This window comes from Elgaria multicarinata, chromosome 9, assembly GCF_023053635.1.
Source record: "Elgaria multicarinata webbii isolate HBS135686 ecotype San Diego chromosome 9, rElgMul1.1.pri, whole genome shotgun sequence".
Lineage (NCBI taxonomy): Eukaryota > Metazoa > Chordata > Lepidosauria > Squamata > Anguidae > Elgaria > Elgaria multicarinata.
The window spans coordinates 30897960-30917515 of record NC_086179.1 but is presented as its reverse complement, the minus strand read 5'-3'; the positions used below and the strand labels follow the sequence as shown (position 1 = coordinate 30917515).

The following is a 19556-nucleotide window of genomic DNA, read 5'->3' as shown; positions in this document are numbered from 1 at the left end:
GTGGGAGTTTTTTAACCAATGGTTGGTTATTTGTCTGAAATAGCCATCACAAATAACCAACTCTGTGCAGAGTTGGCTATTTGAACCAACATTGGTTATCGTGTTGTGTGGAGGGCACCATTGGTTGTTTCCTCGGCCACCATTGATTATTTCATCAGCCACAGAGTCACAAGGCAAGAGCAGTCAAAGTGGTGGCTGCTGCTGTAGTCCAGCTGGCAGGATAGATTTTCAGCAGCAATGGATGATGGGATACTGGCGGGAGGGATGAGGGGGGAGAGAGGGTGGGGGATGAGTGAGACAACTCAGCATGGACTAATAGTCAACTCAGCGCTGATCCTAATTCACATCAAGGTTGATTATTATCAAGTTGCGTGGGGAGTACCCCCTAGATAAACAACTGTCAAATTGATTATTACCCCACCGTTGACTATCATGTCATCTGAACGCAGCCACTATCACTTAGCCTAACAGGGTTATTGTGAGGATGAAGTACAGGTATCAGGTATGCCACCTTAAACACCTTAGTAGGATGAGGAAGTTGTAAATAATAAATCCTGAATACACTTGTCAAAATCGGTTTGGTTTTTTTAATTGTTACTTTAATAGGGGCATCTATTTAAGTTGTATTTTCTGAGAAATTGCAGAGCCCTTAAGCAGGCTCTCAGTTGCTCTTCCAAGTCAGTGGCCCGGCCACCCCTGGCATGCTATCCAAGGATATATAGGTCCAGTCAAGCAAGCAAAGGTTTATTCTTCTCTCCCAAGAGGCCAACGAGACCAGAAACATCAAAGGATGGAAAATCTTCCTTCAGGACAGCAATAAGGCCATAATTGTCCTTATAGATATATAAAAAACCTGGCTGTCAAATCTCCTTACCCAAAAAGAAAAAAAGAACCATACACTCTATGAATTTATTATATTGGGAGGGACGTTTTTCTGTTGATTTGTGTAGGGTGTGACTAGACATACCAGGTGCATAAAGAGCATTCACACATGCATCTAAATCATCTCTCTCTCTCTCATACTTTATGTGGTAGGATAGTGCCTTACATTCTGCTGGCACCTTAAATAAAAGGGGTGAGCAGATGGCGAAGTCTCCATTTCTAAAAAGATGTTTTCCTTTTCAATAACTCTGTGCCATCAACCAGTCCTTCATTGCAACAGAAATGTTGCATGAAATAAATCCTTTTTACATGGTTGACTATTGTGAAAAGACTTCAGTGAGCCACAGTTGTTAAATCTTTCTATGGAAATATTGGGATTTCCTCTTCAGCTTTCTCAAGCTCCTCCTTTAGTTTGGACTAGGTATGGATCTCCCAATCTCAGTCTCACCAAGATTATTTTTTATGTCAAGCTCTTTCCGTTGTTTCTACATAATATTGTATTTTTGTTTTTAAAAAAACCTATACAGAAATTTGTATGGTTCTTCCCCCCCCCCCCATGTATGCATTTGGGGTGCGTGTTTTTAAAATGTGTTCATTTTTCCCCAAACAAGCTGAATCAGAAAGGTTGTAGAAATGTGAATTTCGGCACACAGTTCTGCCTCAGCTTGCTGAAAGGCTCGGGAGTAAATTGGGTAAATCCATTAAAAAAATTGATGGAATATATTCCTCATTCATGCCTGGTTTTGATCAGAACATAAATGCATTTTTAAACTTCACAGGTTTAAACTCCTGTGATTACAGCATTCTGATGATTTAGCATTGTGGGGGAAATAATTGATACAGGGCTCTCTAGAGTAGCAGTATTAATTTCTGCATTCTGCAGGATAAATACTATGTAAATGCTTTAGCAGTTGTCAGAGTGATGCAAGTTACTATGCTCTCAGGGCCAAACTAAATGATGGAATTATTGACTTCCGTGTAAGCGTGCATGGCCCTGATTTGGATCACGGCCATGGTGCTTCAGGAGGGGGGATTTAACCTTTCTCTCCTCCCATTTTTGTTCCAAAATTCCACACACACCTCACATGGGTCAGTGGGGAGAGGTTAAAAAGAGAAAAAAAATATCTCCGTTGGAATCAATGGAGCACCATGGCCCCAATCCAAATTGGGGCTGCTCTGGTTTACATTGAAGTAAATTATCCAATTGTCTAATACAGTATTTAGTTAGATCTAGCATCTTCACCTTTCCAGGGGTTCTTTTCTCTCATCCCATAGTGCTAATATTTAGTTTGGGTTTAATTGTTACATCGTGGAACAATATGCAAGCTTCTTCTGCATCCCCCTTAAATAGAAATTGTGAAATTGTAAAATTGTGGAAGGCTTTTATATCTTGACATTGGCAGAAGTAGGTGTGGCTCAAGAGGCGAATGGCTGAACATCACCTTGTAAGTCATCACTTCTCTGCTTGAGTCACACTATGGCATGGGTTGTGTAGCCTAAACTGGCATGGGTCAGCTGGTGGGTGGATATAATACATATGAACAGACTAGAAGGATTCCTGAGTCCTTCTAGTCTTGAGCAAAGGGGAAATAATAAGATACTCAGAAACTGAATACAAGGTGATGAATTCCTACTAGACCCAATATCTTTCCTTTGGTTGAGGAACCGGCATGCGCCCATGCACATAATGTATCGGGATGGGCCATAGCTCAGTGGTAGAGCAGCTGCTTTGAAAGCAGAAGGTCCTGGCTTCGATCTCCCACATCTCCAGGTTGGGATGGAAAAAACCCTGCCTGAAATTCCCAAGTCAGTGTCGACAATACTGTGCTTGATGGACTGGTGGTCTGACTCAGTATAAAGCAGCTTCCTATGTTCCCATGGTCACAGAGCCTGATAGCCTGCTCAACTTGTAGATTTCTCAGTTACCAGATATTAGAAAAACCTTACAGCTCTCCAACTGTTGGTGAACTGCAACTCCCATCATCCCTAGCCAGCATAACCAATGGTGATGGAGGAAGAGAGTTGTAGTTCAGGAACATCTGGAGGGGCCACACACATACCCCTGACGTAAGGCCTTCTATGTGCGGCATCTTCATTGCACATTACCTCGTGTGTGTGTGTGTGTGTGTGTGTGTGTGTGTGTGTGATAGGGGGGGGGCTGCACTCTGTGGAGACCAAGATAAAAGAGCTCATCAGCCAGCTAAGCGCATAAGCCATCCCACTTCTTTCACAATGCACAAGTAATTGCAGCAATGGTGAGAAGATGGGTAATGGCGGGGAAGACCCTGTGGGAACAGCTTTTCAGTGAATCAAACTACATTATATGACAGCATCAGATATTGCTCAAATCCGGAGTTCAAGTATAATAGTTGACATACACACTGAATGGTGATTCTTGACAGACTTGTGTGCTTGCAAATTTACACACTCATGCATTATTCTTCTTATAGATTTTAGTCTGCTCATACTCCCATTTTTCAGTCGTCTCCGACAGATCTATTAAAAATCATCCTTTTTCTGCTTATATGGCTAGGAGAGTATAAAAAGGGGTGGAGAGATGAGCTGGAAATGCTGGTGAATGAAAGGAAGATTGGATAGGAGGTTGCAGTAAATGGAACAACATTTTTCAAAAACATGGAATAAGAGGTCATTGAGTGAGACAGTTCAACCTCTCAAAGACAGCAAAGGATGGATTATTCAGAGAGTCAGCATATGTTGCTACAAAGAAAAACTGCTAAGAATTGAAAAGTATTGTTGGACTTAGTGGTCCTGAAGGAGAACAAAGACATAAATCTCTTGAGGAGGGTGAAGAAATACTAAAGGAAACTCAAATTTGATCAGATACCTGCTCAGTAAATTAGAAAGGCTGTCAAATAACACAACTCTGGGAGCAGGAGAAACCCAGACATCGCTTGAAAATGGCAGAGGAAAGAGGAAAGCCACCAGCATACCAATCATGGTGGCAGGATGGAGAAGGGGGATGGGGGAGCCAGAAGATAAAGCTTTTGGATTACTTAGTCCATAATTGAAAAGTAAACTTTAAAGAAACCAACAATCCAAATATTTACTCGATAAATAGAGAACTATAAGTAGCGTTATTCTAACCTTCCCTGTAAAGGATTAGTGGCCCCCTTCCTATAGAATTCCCTGCCTCTCGAAGTCAGGCAGGCGCCAACTTTGTATTGCTTCCGGTGCCTCCTGAAAACGTTGTTGTTTCAGGAAGCTTTCCCTGAATGACCGGCCGTGGTTTTATTTTTATTTTTTAATAATGGTGTTTTTATTCTGTTGTTACGCTTTTATTCTATTTGTTGTTCACCGCTCTGAAATCTTTGGATGGGGAGCAGTATAGAAATATTGGAAATAATAAATAGTAGCCACCCTTATTTCCAGTTAATGAAAACGAGGCATGTAGTGGCCCCATGTAACACGCTCTTTTAGCAATGCTTGTAACATCTTCCATGCATGCAGCCATTCCACAACTACAGCCCTCTGGAAACCGTCTTCGTGATCCAGAGTACACAGCAATACCTACAGATCCATGTTCTGCCCTGGGAAATGCACCTGAGTTCCCCTGAATCGAAGTGAAAAATAGGAACTAGACAGAGTTAGCAAGCTGCCTTATACTGACCCATACCATGGGTCCATCTAGCTCGATACTGTCTACTCTGACAGCAGCTCACCAGGGTTTCAGGCAAGCGTTTTTCTCAGCCCTTCCTGGAGAAGCCACCCTTGGTGGAGAAGCCAGGGATCGCGCTGGGACCTTCTGCATGCAAAGCAGATGCTCTACCACTGAGCTCTCATCCGTCCCCATTTGTCACTATCTCTGGTTTCAGAAAACAGACACGTATCCCTTGTTCACTTGTAAGGAGGAGGATGGCATATGAGGCCATGTCTATACCAACCTGATAGTCCAGACTGGTCATGGCCAAGTCCCTGTGTGACCATGTGACACACAGGGACTCACAGGGGCAGTGGGGGGAACGGGCATGGGTTTCCCCAGGGATAACGAAACTTTGTGAAAACCCTATTCTTCCTGCAGTCTCGGGACCATCCCAAGACTGCAGGAGGTGTGGGCTCCCATCCCACCTGGTTCCCACTTACTTGCAAGTAAGCGTGGTACCAGAAATGGGCATGGGTGGGAGGGTGAGCCATTCTGCCATCCATGTGATGGCGGGGGGTGGGTTAAGGGGCGCATGGTTGGTTTTTTTTTCTTACTTACTTTTTTATTGAAGCGAGGCCTCGCTCTTGCACATCCAGCCCCACTCAGGCAGGTGGAATGGTGGCCACGACATGCCTTTTTCCTCTCGGCATGTCACACGCCATGTGTGCACCCTGGGGGAGGATCTCGCGATCAGAATATTGCAAGATCCTCCCCCTCCCTCCCAGAAGGCTGGGAGGTGTCGAAAAGGCCTGATATAACAGTGTGCTCTCAGCTGTTCCCTTTAATGTTTATTCATTATTTTATTGATTGATTTACAAAATCTATATATTGGAATGTAAACAGATTCCAGAATGTTGATCAATAAAATATAAAAGAATAAAATGCCATGTGAACTGCCCAGAGAGCTCCGGCTATTGGGCGGTATAGAAATGTAATAAATAAATAAATAAATGTTAATACCACTAAAACCATGGCTGGTCAGTCAGGATAGGCTTCCTGAAATAATTATTATTATTATTATTATTATTATTATTATTATTATTATTATTTATTGCATTTTTATACCGCCCAATAGCCGAAGCTCCCTGGGTGGTTCACAAAAACTAAAACAATTCAAAGTATAAAACAAACAGTATACAAACATGATATAAAATACACATTAAATCGGATTAAAACATACCTTACATGATTAAAACATCCTGAAAACATCCTGAAAACATTCTAAAATTTCACTGGATAGGCCTGCCGGAATAGATCAGTCTTTATTGCTTTTTTAAATTCTAAAAGACTGTCAAGTTGACGAATCTCCTCCGGCAGGCCATTCCACAGTCTGGGAGCAGCAGAAGAAAAGGTCCTCTGGGTAACAGTGTTTAATATGTTTTCAGGAGGCACTGAAAATAACACAATGTTGGCGTCTGCCTGAACTCCAGAGGCAGGGAGTTCCATAGCAAGGGGGGCCACCACACTGAAGGCTCTCCTCCAGGTGGACTCAATTAAGGCCATAACTCCATGCAGAATTGCTAAGACATGCCCTCTGATGACCTCAGTGACCAGGCAGGTTGATAAGGGCGAAGGTACTCTCTCTGTTATCCTGGTCCCAAGTTCTGTAGGGCTTTGAAAGCTAGTACCAAAATCTTGATTTTGTCCTTGAAGCAAATAGGCAGCCAGTGCGGTTCCCTCAGCAAAGTAGTTTCATGCTTAAAGGGGGCGATTACCGACAGTAGCCAAGCTGCTGCTCTCTGTGATAGCTCCAATTTCCGGAGCAGCCTTAAGGGTAGCCCCACATAGAGTGTGTTGCAGTAATCTAGTCTTGAGGTTACACACGCCTGTACCACTGTGGCCAAGGTAACCCTGTCCAGGAGAGGCTGTAGCTGGCAAACAAGCCAAAGACTTTAAATATGCATGGGTCTTTAAACAAAGTATTCTGAATATTTGTACATAGCTGGCACTTTAGTGCTGCTTGTATAGCCTTGAGTAGCCATTCTGGAACAGTTTGGCTGTCTTGGATATATAGCATCGATTTTGTATAGATGAATGCAGCTCAGAGTTTACATTCCCCTTGTTGATTGCTAGTATTGCACCATCTAAAATGGTTAAATAGCAATAATTTATGAACATCCCTTCCTGAAAAGAGCAGTTTTATTTGTGTAGCCTTGGTTCTTAGGGCCAAATTAGAGGTGATGGCAGCATGTATTTAAATCTGGTTTTGCTGAGGTGGCAGTGGGGAGTGTGTGTCTGAACTAAACAGCTAAAGGGTTGTGTGTGTGGTGAGTTCACATCCCTCTCTTACTTGCAACTTACCTCTCTGTAGTCTATTCCCTGAGATGATTTGCATCCCAGTTAAGAACATAGCAACATAAGAAGCACCATGCTGGATCAGACCAAGAGTCCATCTAGTCCAGCATTCTGTTCACACAGTGGCCAACAGCCGTCAGCCAGGGACCAACAAGGCAGGACATGGTGCAACAGCACCCTCCCATGTTCCCCAGCAACTGGTGTACATAGGTTTACTGCCTCTAATACTGGAGACAGCACACAACCATCAGAGCTAGTAGCCATTGATAGCCTTCTCCTCCAGGAATTTATCCAACCCCCTTTTAAAGGCATCCAAATTGGAGGCCATCACTACATCTTGTGGTAGTGAGTTCCATAATTTAACTATGTGTTGTGTGAAGAAGTACTTGGGCACCAAGACTTGAAGGAGCTTATGGGGGGAGGGGGGGATCACTTGGGGTGACTTGCTGCACAAAGGCAAGTTACAAGCAGGGGGCAGAGATTCTGTTCCACAGCTGTATACACCTTTTGCTGTTCAAATTGGACCTCTCCTCTACTTCCTATGGGATTGGGCCAGATCTGGGTTTAAACAGATGGAGCTGCCATCATCATTTTTAGTTGTCCCTTATTTGGTTGATAGACTATTTACAGGAACACACAAGGCTTACAGTGTTAATTCTCTAGAAAATCATATTTTCTCACTGCCATGTAATTTTGTGCTACTTCACAATATAGTTTTAATGCAGGATGTGTGTTAATGACTGGTATCTTGCTTTTTGTTTTATGACTGTTTCATTATGCTGTGGTTTTTTATCATTTAGTGTACATTTTGGAAATGGCGGTATTATTTATTTATTTATTTATTTTATTACATTTATATCCCACCTTTTTTCCTCCAAGGAACCCAAGGCAACGTACAAAATCATCATCCTCTCCATTTTATCCTCACAACAACAGCCCTGTGAGTAGGTTGGGCTGAAAGTCTGTGACTGGCTCAAAGTCACCCAATGAGCTTCATGGCCAAGTGGGACTAGAACCCAACTCCCAGTCCAACACTCTAGCCACTACACCACATTGTCATGTCTTGTTTTGTTTTCGGGGTTTGGCCAATTTGGAGGGGAGTCTATTTTGGCCAAAACCCTAAAACGAAATGAAAGGGAAAGGGTGAAATGATTTGGAGGGGAGATGATCTTCAATTCTTGCAGAATTAACCTTTTCCCACAGCGTTTTAACCAGTGTTCCACTATTGATGCCAAAGCCAGTAGCTTTAAGAGGTGTAAATAAATGAAAAGAAAATATGTTTGAAAGTAGTAATAGTAGAAAAAGAAGAAGCACCTCCCCTCTGGAACTACTTGGGGGGGGGGGCAATTGTGACTCCCAAAGCAATGCCAAAATGGCCAGCCTCAAATGCCACCTGTGACTGGGGTGGCAAATTCTGGACAGCGATTTTGGCCCAGCCGTAGACATAATAGCAAATCATACAGGGATACTGTTTGCATGTTTACTATTATAGACAAGGTTATTTTCTAGACTTCTATGGCTAGTTACTACCTGCATATTCCATGTCCTGGTACCATTTTCATTAATTGTTAGTCCAGTCCTGCATATTCTTGCATATTCATGTCCTGCTGCGTTTTTCATGAATTGTTACACAGGATAGCGCAGATCATATGCTAGCTTCTGATACTTTTAGCTGAAAAACAAACAAACACAAAGGTCAAAATAATGGCTCTGAAGAGTTAGCAGCTCTGCTTCTAGAACTTGAGCCAACATTCCGCTTACTAAAACAGTTTTTAGGGATGTACTGTGATCCCCCTTGTGCTTTGTCCAAATGAAACACACTGTGGTACTTCATCAAAGGGTTGTTAGACACTCAAAAGGCTCCTCTGTGATAAGTCCTATTTATCTTACTGGTGTGTCTCCCAGTGAACTTCTTTATGGATCAAGATTTAAGTCTGTGTATGACATACAGGTCAGAGCAACACTGTGAAGTGACCATGATAGATGAAAAGCCATAATACATTAATTAAACAGGATTTTTTTTTTTAAAAAAAGTATATGAATCCATTCTAGCAGTCTCTAGACTCTGCTTCTGAGATCCATTTTCATTAAGATGCAAATTGTTCAGACATTGCTCCTGCTGTTGATTAGCTGTGGGCACCTGACATGTTTTATTTTTAACATAATTATTGCAGTTTCATCTGAACATGTGGAAAACAGAGTACTGGATTTGCATGGCACGTCGTTTGGATGAGTACATCCCCCCAATGGGGGGGGGGGGAGTTGGAAGTCACTAATACATAGAGTGAGAGAGAGAGAGAGAGCGCACAGCTGGATCAGATCAAAGCTCTATCCAGATCAGCCTTCCTCAACCTGGGGCGCTCCATATGTGTTGGACTACAACTCCCAGAATACCCCAGCAAGCTGGCTGGGGCATTCTGGGAGGTGCAGTCCAACACATCTGGAGCGCCCCAGGTTGAGGAAGGCTGATCCAGATGCTTCTGGAAAGCCTGTAAGCAGTATGTGATGGCAAAAGCCTTCTCCCGCTATTGTTCCCCAGCAAAATTCAGAGGTGCCTCTGATCCTAGAAACAGTATATCGCCGCTGATCACATCCTGCATCCCTTAATCCCATTATCCCATTTTAAAGCCATCCAAGTTGGAGACCATCATCACATCTTTTGGAAACAAAGTCCATAGTTTGACTATGCGTTACACAAAGAAGTACTTCCTTTTTTCTGTCCAGAACCTCCAACCATTCAGCTTCATTAGATAATCCCTCGTATTTTCAGGCAAAAAGAAAAACGGCCCTCTCAATTTTGTCTACACCATTCCTAATTTTGTACAACACTATCATGTGTCCCCTTATTCACTATTTTTCTAAATGAAATGGCCCCAGATATTGCAATATTTTCTCAGCCCCTTGATTTCTTTGGTTGCCTTATTCTGCACCCTTTCCATCTCTTCAAGATCCTTCTTGAGCTGTGGCAACAGAACTGTGCTCAGTATTCCAAGTGTGATTGCACCATAGATTTGGATAAAGGCACTATGATATTGGCAGTTTTATTTTTGAGCCCTTTCTTAATGATCCCCAACATGGAGTTTGCCTTTTTTGTCAGCTGCTACATTTTCATCGAGCTGTCCAAAACACTAGACATCTCAATCACCACAATACAGTAGTGCATTTTTTGATGGCCAGGGGTGCTGACACCAGTGGTCTGCACCACGCTGAGCGCACATGACACAAAGTGCATATGACACTTTGAAAGCGGTTTGAAAACTGGATATGGAATGTGTGGCCACAGCTAGACCTAAGGTTTATCCTGGGATCATCCAGGGTTCGCCCCTGCCTGAGCACTGAATCCCCTGTGTGTGACCTAGATGAACAGGTTTGACCCCTGGATGATCCAGGGATAAACCTTAGGTCTAGCTGTGGCCTGTGTCCTGGGCCCCAACAGTTCTCAGTACTGTTATAAAGTATTTTAAAGCAGTAGTGTAGATCCTGCCCATGATGCTTCTCTGCTTTTGTGAAGGAGAATGAGGGTTTTTCTTGCCCTGGGGTTGTCATTGCCCAACAACACCCTCTTCCAACATGCCACACCCTCTTGAAAACTGCCAGTGATAAAACATTGTGTTTAGTGATGTAATCAATTTTCATAATTAGTCAGGTCATTGGTCAAAATCCGTCCATTCCTAATACTCACCTTTGTAACAAGCATGAATCATAGAATCATAGAATAGTAGAATTGGAAGGGGCCTATAAGGCCATCGAGTCCAACCCCCTGCTCAATGCAGGAATCCACCCTAAAGCATACCTGACAGATGGCCGTCCAGCTGCCTCTTGAATGCCTCTAGTGTGGGAGAGCCCACGGCCTCCCTAGGTAAATGGTTCCATTGTCGTGCTGCTGTAACAGTCAGGAAGTTTTTCTTGTTGTCCAGCTGGAATCTGGCTTCCTGTAACTTGACCTCATTATTCTGTGTCCTGCACTCTGGGAAGATCGAGAAGAGATCCTGGCCCTCCTCTGTGTGACAATCCTCTGTGTGACAATGTATTACAAATTCACTATTAAGTTTGGAATTACAGATCCCTCCCAAAGATTTTATTTATCCCACTACCTAGACCACCACTCCCCCAAATTACTGGAGGCAGTCTCTTTAGCAGCTTCCATTGTCATCCTCATCACTACTGCCACAGCTCTGGCTCCATGAGGAGGAAGATCACTCTGTGGAGTCCATCTTTATACCAGTGATTCGCAACAGTGAGTAAACATCACATACCATCATCACGCAGGCCGGCCAAGTGAAAATAACCAATTACAAAGGGGGTATGGTGTTTGATGTCATGCTGCGCTACACGATTCCAAACTACAGCTCCCCAAATACATCTTGATACTGTGCATTATTATTATTATTATTATTATTATTATTATTATTATTTATTTATTTATATAGCACCATCAATGTACATGGTGCTGTACAGAGTAAAACAGTAAATAGCGAGACCCTGCCGCATAGGCTTACATTCTAATAAAACCATAATAAAACAATAAGGAGGGGAAGAGAAAGCAAACAGGCACAGGGTAGGGTAAAACAGGCACTGGGTAGGGTAAAACTAACAGTATAAAGTCAGAACAAAATCAAGTTTTAAAAGCTTTAGGAAAAAGAAAAGTTTTTAGCTGAGCTTTAAAAGCTGCGGTTGAACTTGTAGTTCTCAAATGTTCTGGAAGAGCGTTCCAGGCATAAGGGGCAGCAGAAGAAAATGGACGAAGCCGAGCAAGGGAAGTAGAGACCCTTGGGCAGGCGAGAAACATGGCATCAGAGGAGCGAAGAGCACGAGCGGGGCAATAGTGTGAGATGAGAGAGGAGAGATGCACAGAAACGTGTATATACAAAACAGGAGTTTGTATCAAAGGGAAACCCTCATCCATGGTTGAAATATGTAAATCAGACGAACTAAAGCTGGAATAAGATCAAGCATTGCTGTTAAGAAAGCACACATAACATGACCTTTTCCTGTACCAACTCCATATTGTGTGGTTCATTCAAATACTACTTGGAAGGATTTTTAGGAGGATCTTTTGAGAATTTTTCGCTCTCGGTGGTTCATACCATGACATGTGTGTACTCCAGACATACACGACTGTGCACAAAACCTAATTGATTCTGGTTTGTATGAAGCACTGGTGAATGGTGAATTTATGTACCAAAGTACTTAGGTAATTATATCATTTTACATGATGATGTCATTGTGAGCTCTGCTGTGAGAAGAAAGTTTAATGTCTTAATGACAGCCATAGAACACTGAAGTAGCAGTTTGGCCTTTTCATGCTACTTCTTCACATAACGTTTTCCATGTTTCACTGCCCCCATTTACTTTTTTGATACATAAAATCTAGCTGCAGCTCAGTATGATGTCTTCAGTTTTTCACTCCTACGTCTCTGTTCCCAAATGCCCCAATCAACTCTGGGCAGTTATTCAGAGGCTGTGTTCATATCTCAGCTTATTAATCTGTGATATGTGTGACACTTTTGCTTGTGGATATAATACTTTCCCATTTTATCCACCTTGGGAAACTACGGTTAGCAGCTTCAAAGCAAGCCAGGATATTACACCATGATTTGAACCTGCATTTATGAAGTGTTTTTAATACCTGGTTTATTGTGTGCAAATGCCCTGGATCACGACATGGTATCTCATCTTTTTCTGTAGAATCTAAAGTAATTCCTTTAAAGAGGATGAAACATCTCAATTTCCACTCTTTTAAATGAGGAATGAATGCAATGCTAGTTTTATTTCAGCCCCCACTATCAGAGTGTAAATACATGGAAGTGTGTGTTGCACTCTAAATTATGTGTTGCATCAAAGGATTCTTGTTTCTCTCCATCCTGCTGTGGACAGTGTGGGGGGTCACAGACATTTTGAAGTAAGAATCAAAGAGTATGATAACTAATTATATTACCCGGAACTCAGAAGTGTTCTTCCCTTTTTAGTGATAGGAAACCTCTCATCAGTAATTTTCACTCAGACAAAAGAATTGCTCAATCAAAGGCAAACATTGCTATCCTGGTGACTAAGTTGAACAAAAGCCATATAATAGATAACAGGGATTCCACGAAACTACATGGTAGTACTAGTAGCAATGATGATTGTCACTTACTGAATGCTTTTATCTCCTTTACTCGTGTTGCTTTTTTCACAATGATTAAATAATAATATCCATACTTAATATGAAAGTAAGAGCAAATGCAAGTAAGAACTGAAGAAATGCCCTGCTGGATCAGGCTAAAGATCTTTTTAGTCTAGCATCCTTTTCCCCCCCACGGTGGCGAACTAAACGCCTATGGGAAGCCCACGAGCATTACATGAGGGCAAAAGCCCTCTCCTGCTGTTGTTCCCAGCATTGTCTTGTGATATCCAGAGGCATGCTGCTTCTGATCTTGGGCAGCACACGCTCATCATTACTTGTCGCCATTGATAGACGTATCCGCCATGAATTTGGTTAATCCCCTTTTAGAGCTGTCCATATCTTAGGGTAGGGAATTCCATAACTAAACTCTGTGCTAAGAGACAAAATACTTCTTCTTTTTTACCTGTTCTGAATTTCATTGGATGATCCCAGGTTCTAGTATTATGAGAGAGGAAGAATGCCCTCTCTCTATCCACTTTCTCCACATCTTCACAATTTTATATCCTTCTATCACATCTCCTCTTACTTGACTGTTTTCAAAACTGATACTTAACTGGCATGGGAGACACCATGATCACGAAGGTGGTTTTCCCAGGGTGAGGCTCATCCATTGCACTCCGGGTGTGCTGACCCCTGCGATTTCCCCAAATGCAGGAAACTCAACTGAATAATTTGTGTTAGTGGGGGACTGTGTTCCGCTTTCCCCTGAAAAAAGAAAGGGGAAAAAAAGACTTTTCAAAACTGAAAAGACTCAAACACCAACTTTCCCTTATAGGGGAGTTGCTCCCCTGATTCCCACCACCACCACCACCACACACTCTTTCTGCGTTGTGTTTCTTGTGTTAAATTTTGAAATATAAACCCCTCGCAACAGAGAACCTGTAGCTGCCCATGGTTTGGCTGCTTAGTCATGCGGATTGTGCAGGTACAGAAAACATAAATTAACTTGTAATTGATCATGGTTTGAATTAAGAAAATATTAAAAATTTGTTGGGTTGAAATCAGGACTGAATAAGCATCTGAGAATTACAAATCTAGTGGATTGGATTTACAAATCTTGAGTTCAGGTGACATCACTAACGTTACCTTGTAATACTTGCAACAACCCTGCGAGACAAATCAACATTGCACATGTGGGCCTGAGGCTGAGGCCACTTTGTGAATTTATGACAAAAGTGAGATTCACAACAGGTTCTTCCTGATTTTTAGCTCTGTTTCTTAGCAATGATGTTATACCAAACTTGCAGTATTAGCAGCTACACCAAGCTTTTAGTATTAGCATAGTAAAATGCCCACTAGCATCGAACAGTGGGGACTGAAGCCCCAGACTCAGCCCATATACTTCTCAACCCTACATTTCAGGGCTATATGATCTCACCACCAATGGCAATTCTACAATAGCAAAACTGGCAGAAGGATACTAGAGAGATGGCAGGGGCATCTTATTATAAGCCATTTTGCTTTTAGACACATAAATCTTTCAAACAGGTATAAGATCGGCATAGATTCATGAGCCACCCTAGCTCCAGAGGTACTGGCACATTGATATTCTTACTTTGGCATCCACCTTGAATCACCAGTCCGTAGCAAAGTGACAAGATGTTGTTGTTGCTTTGTTTGGTCTTTTTGCTTATTCCAAATCAAATACAGAGCCTAAAAGATAAAATTGCTAGATACTGTTACGATGGTGTTGGTAGCCCTGACCTTCAAGCGCCTGAAGTTTAAATATAAGACACTCTTTGCCCTTGATTCAGCAGTGAAATTCAGAGGATTCAATGCATTGAGTTTCATTTCTTATTAATGAAATAAATCCCCTAAACCCTAATGATGTTCCTAAGATAGGCCAGGAGAGAAATCCAAGGAGCAGAAAGAATTTTTTAAAAGCAGAGAGTCTGTTTTTCTCTGTAACTACATTTTCATGTCCCTGAGTGCTGTGCCTGAACATGAATTACATGAGACCTGCATGCTTCCCTAACATTGCTATGTATCTGTTAGATAGTTCTTCTCTGACTAGTTGTGACCTTGTTAATTCACATATCTCACTTGTCTGGCCCTTTTCACCCTGTTTGCTTGTTTGCCAGCAAACCGTCCCCTTTCCTTCTGTGTGGCAGAATAAGGGAACAAGATGCTGCCACACTGTCATTGGAAGATGAAAGGATCCACAACTGGAGCCAGATGTCCAAGGGAAAAACAGCCTTTGATTTACCGTCCTCCCTGCCTACCTCCTGGGTCTTTCTCCACCAGCACAACAGATGAGGACAAATCCCATTCTCCCCTGCATTCTGCTGTTTGTCATCTTGAATCTAGCCTGAATTACACTCAGCATGACTCTGGGGAAAGGAAAGGTCTTATGAGGGAACTCTCGCTCGTTCTCTCATTCCCACAGCTGAATATAGTTCTTCTAAACTATGAGGACCATTCTTGGAAAGGATGCCATTTTAGAAAATAAAAATCTCTTCACAGCCACTCAAACGTTTGTTATCGTTGCTCCTGTGAATATTACACAGAGTAAGATGAAATGAATAGAATTAATTTGATCCCGCAGCATACATTCCTTAATCTCACTAATACTAATGAAAATGATGTGCCCTTTTTAGAAGTAAATATTGCAAACTGCTATGAAATGGGTTGTTTGTTTTCTGTAGCAGCACTCATCTTTCATGTGCAAACCCTGGGTGGTCTGACAGTGTTAAAACATTTTTTTTTCAAATTAAGCGTGGAAATAATTAATACATTTATTTCAAAACTATTATAAATGAATCCCCATGTTTTTGTGCAAAAAAGAAAAAAAAATCTAAACTTGTTTTAGATGGTCACATAATTTATTGTTTTGCGTTTTCAAGTCTTTGTTTTTGGTCCCCTTCCAGTCTTTGCCTTTCAGCTGCTTCTGTTGATAACCCCTTAATCTCTTTAGTTGTGACACCATAATCTGCCTGCCTGGAAGAAGAATGAGAAAATGGAGTGAAAATACCGTAAATGCCACTCCACCCAGCTATATTAAAGAAGTATTTATTGCATATTTGTTCCCGTTTCTCAAATGTAAATATAAAACCTGTTTTACACATCTAAGAGTGCATGTGAATGAAGGTTCATTGCATTTCTCCCTATATCCTTTATTCCTATGATCAAAGTCCTTGCCCCTGGAGAGAGGAGGGTTGTTATTTTACCTAATCTGTATCTGTGATTGGAATATTCCCCTTTAGAGTGACCTTTACTCTCAGCCAATCATTCCTTAGTGATGTTCTTGAACACAAATAGTCCTTCTCACTCTTGCCTTTGACATACAACCCAGCCAAGATTAAAGCTCTTTTTTTCCTGGGAAATATTTCAGAAAATTAAGAGCATCATCAGATTAGCGTTTTATTGCATGCTCGTTACTCCCCACTTCACAGGTCCTTTTGATGACGTCATCTGCCTCCCATGCATCTCCCGCTCCTTCTTGCCTTCTTTCCATCACAAAACAGACCCCTTTGAATCCAATTTTTAAAAAACAAAATGTGCCACCATTCCCTGCTGTGTGCAGCAAAAGCGGTGCGATAAAAACAGCCACTGAACGGGCCACGTGGTCATTGTTTACTTCCTCTTTCTTCCTCTGTGTGAAGAAAGAAGTATCATGGGACAGAAGCGGGATGGTGGTGGTGAAGCAACGGTAAGGAAACGTGATACCCCCCCATCTGATGATGCTCTAAAAATATATCAATTGTGCCAGTTAGAAAAGAGATTAGCTGGTTGAGCTTTTATATTGTATTTTATATTATGGTTTTATACTGTTGTTTTATACTTTGAATGGTTTTAATTTTTGTGAACCACCCAGAGAGCTCCAGCTATTGGGCAGTATAGAAATGTAATAAATAAATAAATAAATAAAGTTATATCATGACATTTTGGGGGCAAGTTAATTCCCCCACCCTGGATGACATGGAAGAATAAATAATGGATGTATTCTGGAATGTGTTTTTAGAAGTATTATTACCAACTTCAAATCTTAACCTTTCTCTTAATTGGGGATTAGCAGTATTCCCCCCCACCCCGGGACAAAAAAACAGCAACCCTCTTCTATAGTTAGCAGGAGGGTTGTGGTCAATAAAATGGATAAGCTGTTTTAAAAAAACAAACATATTTCTTCCAACTTTGCTACTTCGTTGCCCAGTGATATTTGAGAAGGGTTGTGAACTGGAAGTGACATTGTGTTCCTCTGAAGACAATCTAATTGGAAGCCTATACTTTTCAGTACTTGCTCTTCCTTTTGGTTGTGTGATACCCCTTTGGTTTCTATACTTCTGGTTTTTCTCCATACTTGCTTTTTCCCCTATTGCAGCTGCTTCTACTCAACTCCTGTATTGCTCCTTGACTATTATACTGATGTGTTAATTTTTTGGCTAGAAGTTATTAATATTCTGCTTGTTCTCCCTGTTCTGTTGCACTAATGAGGATGTAAAGTGAGAGAGGACCTATCGCTGATCCCTCTAGAGTAGATGGCTCCGTTTGCATGATAGGGTGCCATTTATCAGTACCTTTTCATTTAGCAACTTACAGGCAGTTATCATTCCCCAAAATGAGGTTCTTATCAGTGTCCACTGGTATTTCTTTGTGAGTAGGTCCTGTGAGACTCCATCTTAAAGGTTTCATGGAAAACAGATACAATGCTTGCACTGCACTACATCACCTTCATCCACAGATAGATAGATAGATAGATAGATAGATAGATAGATAGATAGATATTTGTTTTTGAGCTGTATATAGAACAGCTAATGGAGGCAGGGGCAAACAGATTATAATTAATAGAATGCAGCCTATTTTACATGCTAATTTCTATGTGAACTCTGTCATCATTGCAGTGTCCACCATAGCAGGTGTAACTATTCTGGCCTTTTTCTATTTGATCCCATGTTCACTTCATGCTGGGGGCGGGGGGACATACACCCCTCTCCAAAGTCATTCTAACAGAGATGAAGGAGGAGGTAGAAATAGTGCTTAATGACAGCTTCTTTCTTGAGGAAATCTTCAGAGTTGGGGATTTTCATTTGGACCCCAGTGCATGTTGTGGTGCAAGAGTTAAACTATCATGTCTCCATCCTTATATGTATATGTGTGCCCCCCCCCGCTCTGTCTCTCTGTTACTGTCTCTCTCTCTGACCTTGTTCAGACAACACGCTAAGCCACAGTAGTTAAGTATTTTTAGCTAAATATTATGGCTTAGCATGTAATGTGAAACATGACTTAGCATGTCAGGTGAACTGTAGGGTGACCATATGAAAAAGAGGACAAGGCTCCTGTATCTTTAATGGTTGTATTGAAAGGGGAATTTCACCAGGTGTCATTTGTATGAATACAGCACCTGGTGAAATTCTGTCTTCCTCACAGCAGTTAAAAGCTGCAGGAGCTCTGCCCTCTTTTGTATCTGATCACTCTAGTATAGCTCCTGAAGCTATAACTGTTGTGATGAAGAGGGAAATTCACAAGGTGCTCCATGCATACAAATGACACCTGTTGAAATTCTCCTTTCAATACAGCCATTAAAAATACAGGAGCTCTGCCCTCCTTTCCATATGGTCACCATAGTGAACCATTCCTAACCATGGTGACTACTTAACAATGATTTAAACACGCTCACTAACCATTTACTGCAAAACGTTTAGTGGCCTAACCATGGCTTCACGTGTTGTCTGAACAGCCCCCCCCTCTCTCTGGCTGCGTTCGGACGACACGCTAATCAACGGGGGGGGGGGGGTAATAGGAGCAAAATGAAACCGTTGATTAGCGTGTCATCCAAATTCAGCCTTTCTCTCTCTCTCTCACACACACACACACACACCCGGAGACACTCACACAAGGATGGAGACATGCACTGGTTTAAAAGAAAACACACTCACATGCAACGGTAAACCACTTGTGTAAATTAACAGGTAAATTGGCCCAAAGATACACAATTGTGTATTTAGGAATAAATCTAGTCTTTGAGTTTTTCCTGGATAGCTTCTTTCATTTTCTTGTTTTTTGGCAAAATGACGGGCTGCTTACAGTTCACAATTTCTAAAGAAAGATCTTGTTTTAATCCTGCTGGTGCAGCACTGAAGCGTGAAGGTCTTTGCTGGTCCTGTTTTCATTGCAGCTTGCCTTTCCTTTGCCTTGCTTGTTGATTCCAGGGGTCATTCTGCTACTTCTGGATAAATTGCGCAAGATGAAATGGGAGCAGATGTGGAGGCTCACGGCTGAAAGGGAGCTAATGAGCATGCTCTCCACCTCATTGGCTGACCAGGTAAGTGTGTACTTCCACGATAATGACATCAAGATTGCTGCTGAGAGTAAATGGGTGGAGGGAGAGACTGAGAACATTTACACAACACAAACTTTTCCAGCCGATAACATTTCTTTGTTGCAGGGATTCCCCTGAAAACATTTTGGACAATGGCTGCATTTAGGCATGGGAACAGTGTACCAACTTTCCCATGATAGTAAGATTAACACAGAATATGTGAATAATGTCCTTTCTTGGTCTGGCTCATGTATAAAAATACTAGAAGTGAGTTTTCAAGCATTACGGGCTTTGTC

At 41.8% G+C, this 19556-nt stretch overlaps 1 protein-coding gene and 1 non-coding gene across 3 annotated transcripts in view; both read left to right on the top strand.

The window, feature by feature from the left end:
- Positions 1-19556, top strand: part of LARGE1 (LARGE xylosyl- and glucuronyltransferase 1) — a 397052-nt gene that overhangs the window by 298032 nt on the left and 79464 nt on the right. For both annotated transcript variants that reach the window (XM_063133451.1, XM_063133452.1), the window contains exon 8: positions 19151-19263. In XM_063133451.1, the coding sequence (XP_062989521.1) occupies positions 19151-19263 (113 nt within the window). The remainder of the gene's footprint in view (positions 1-19150; positions 19264-19556) is intronic.
- On the top strand, positions 13550-13712 carry LOC134404347 (U1 spliceosomal RNA). Its single transcript, XR_010025864.1, has one exon. It is a non-coding gene; the product is annotated as a U1 spliceosomal RNA (small nuclear RNA).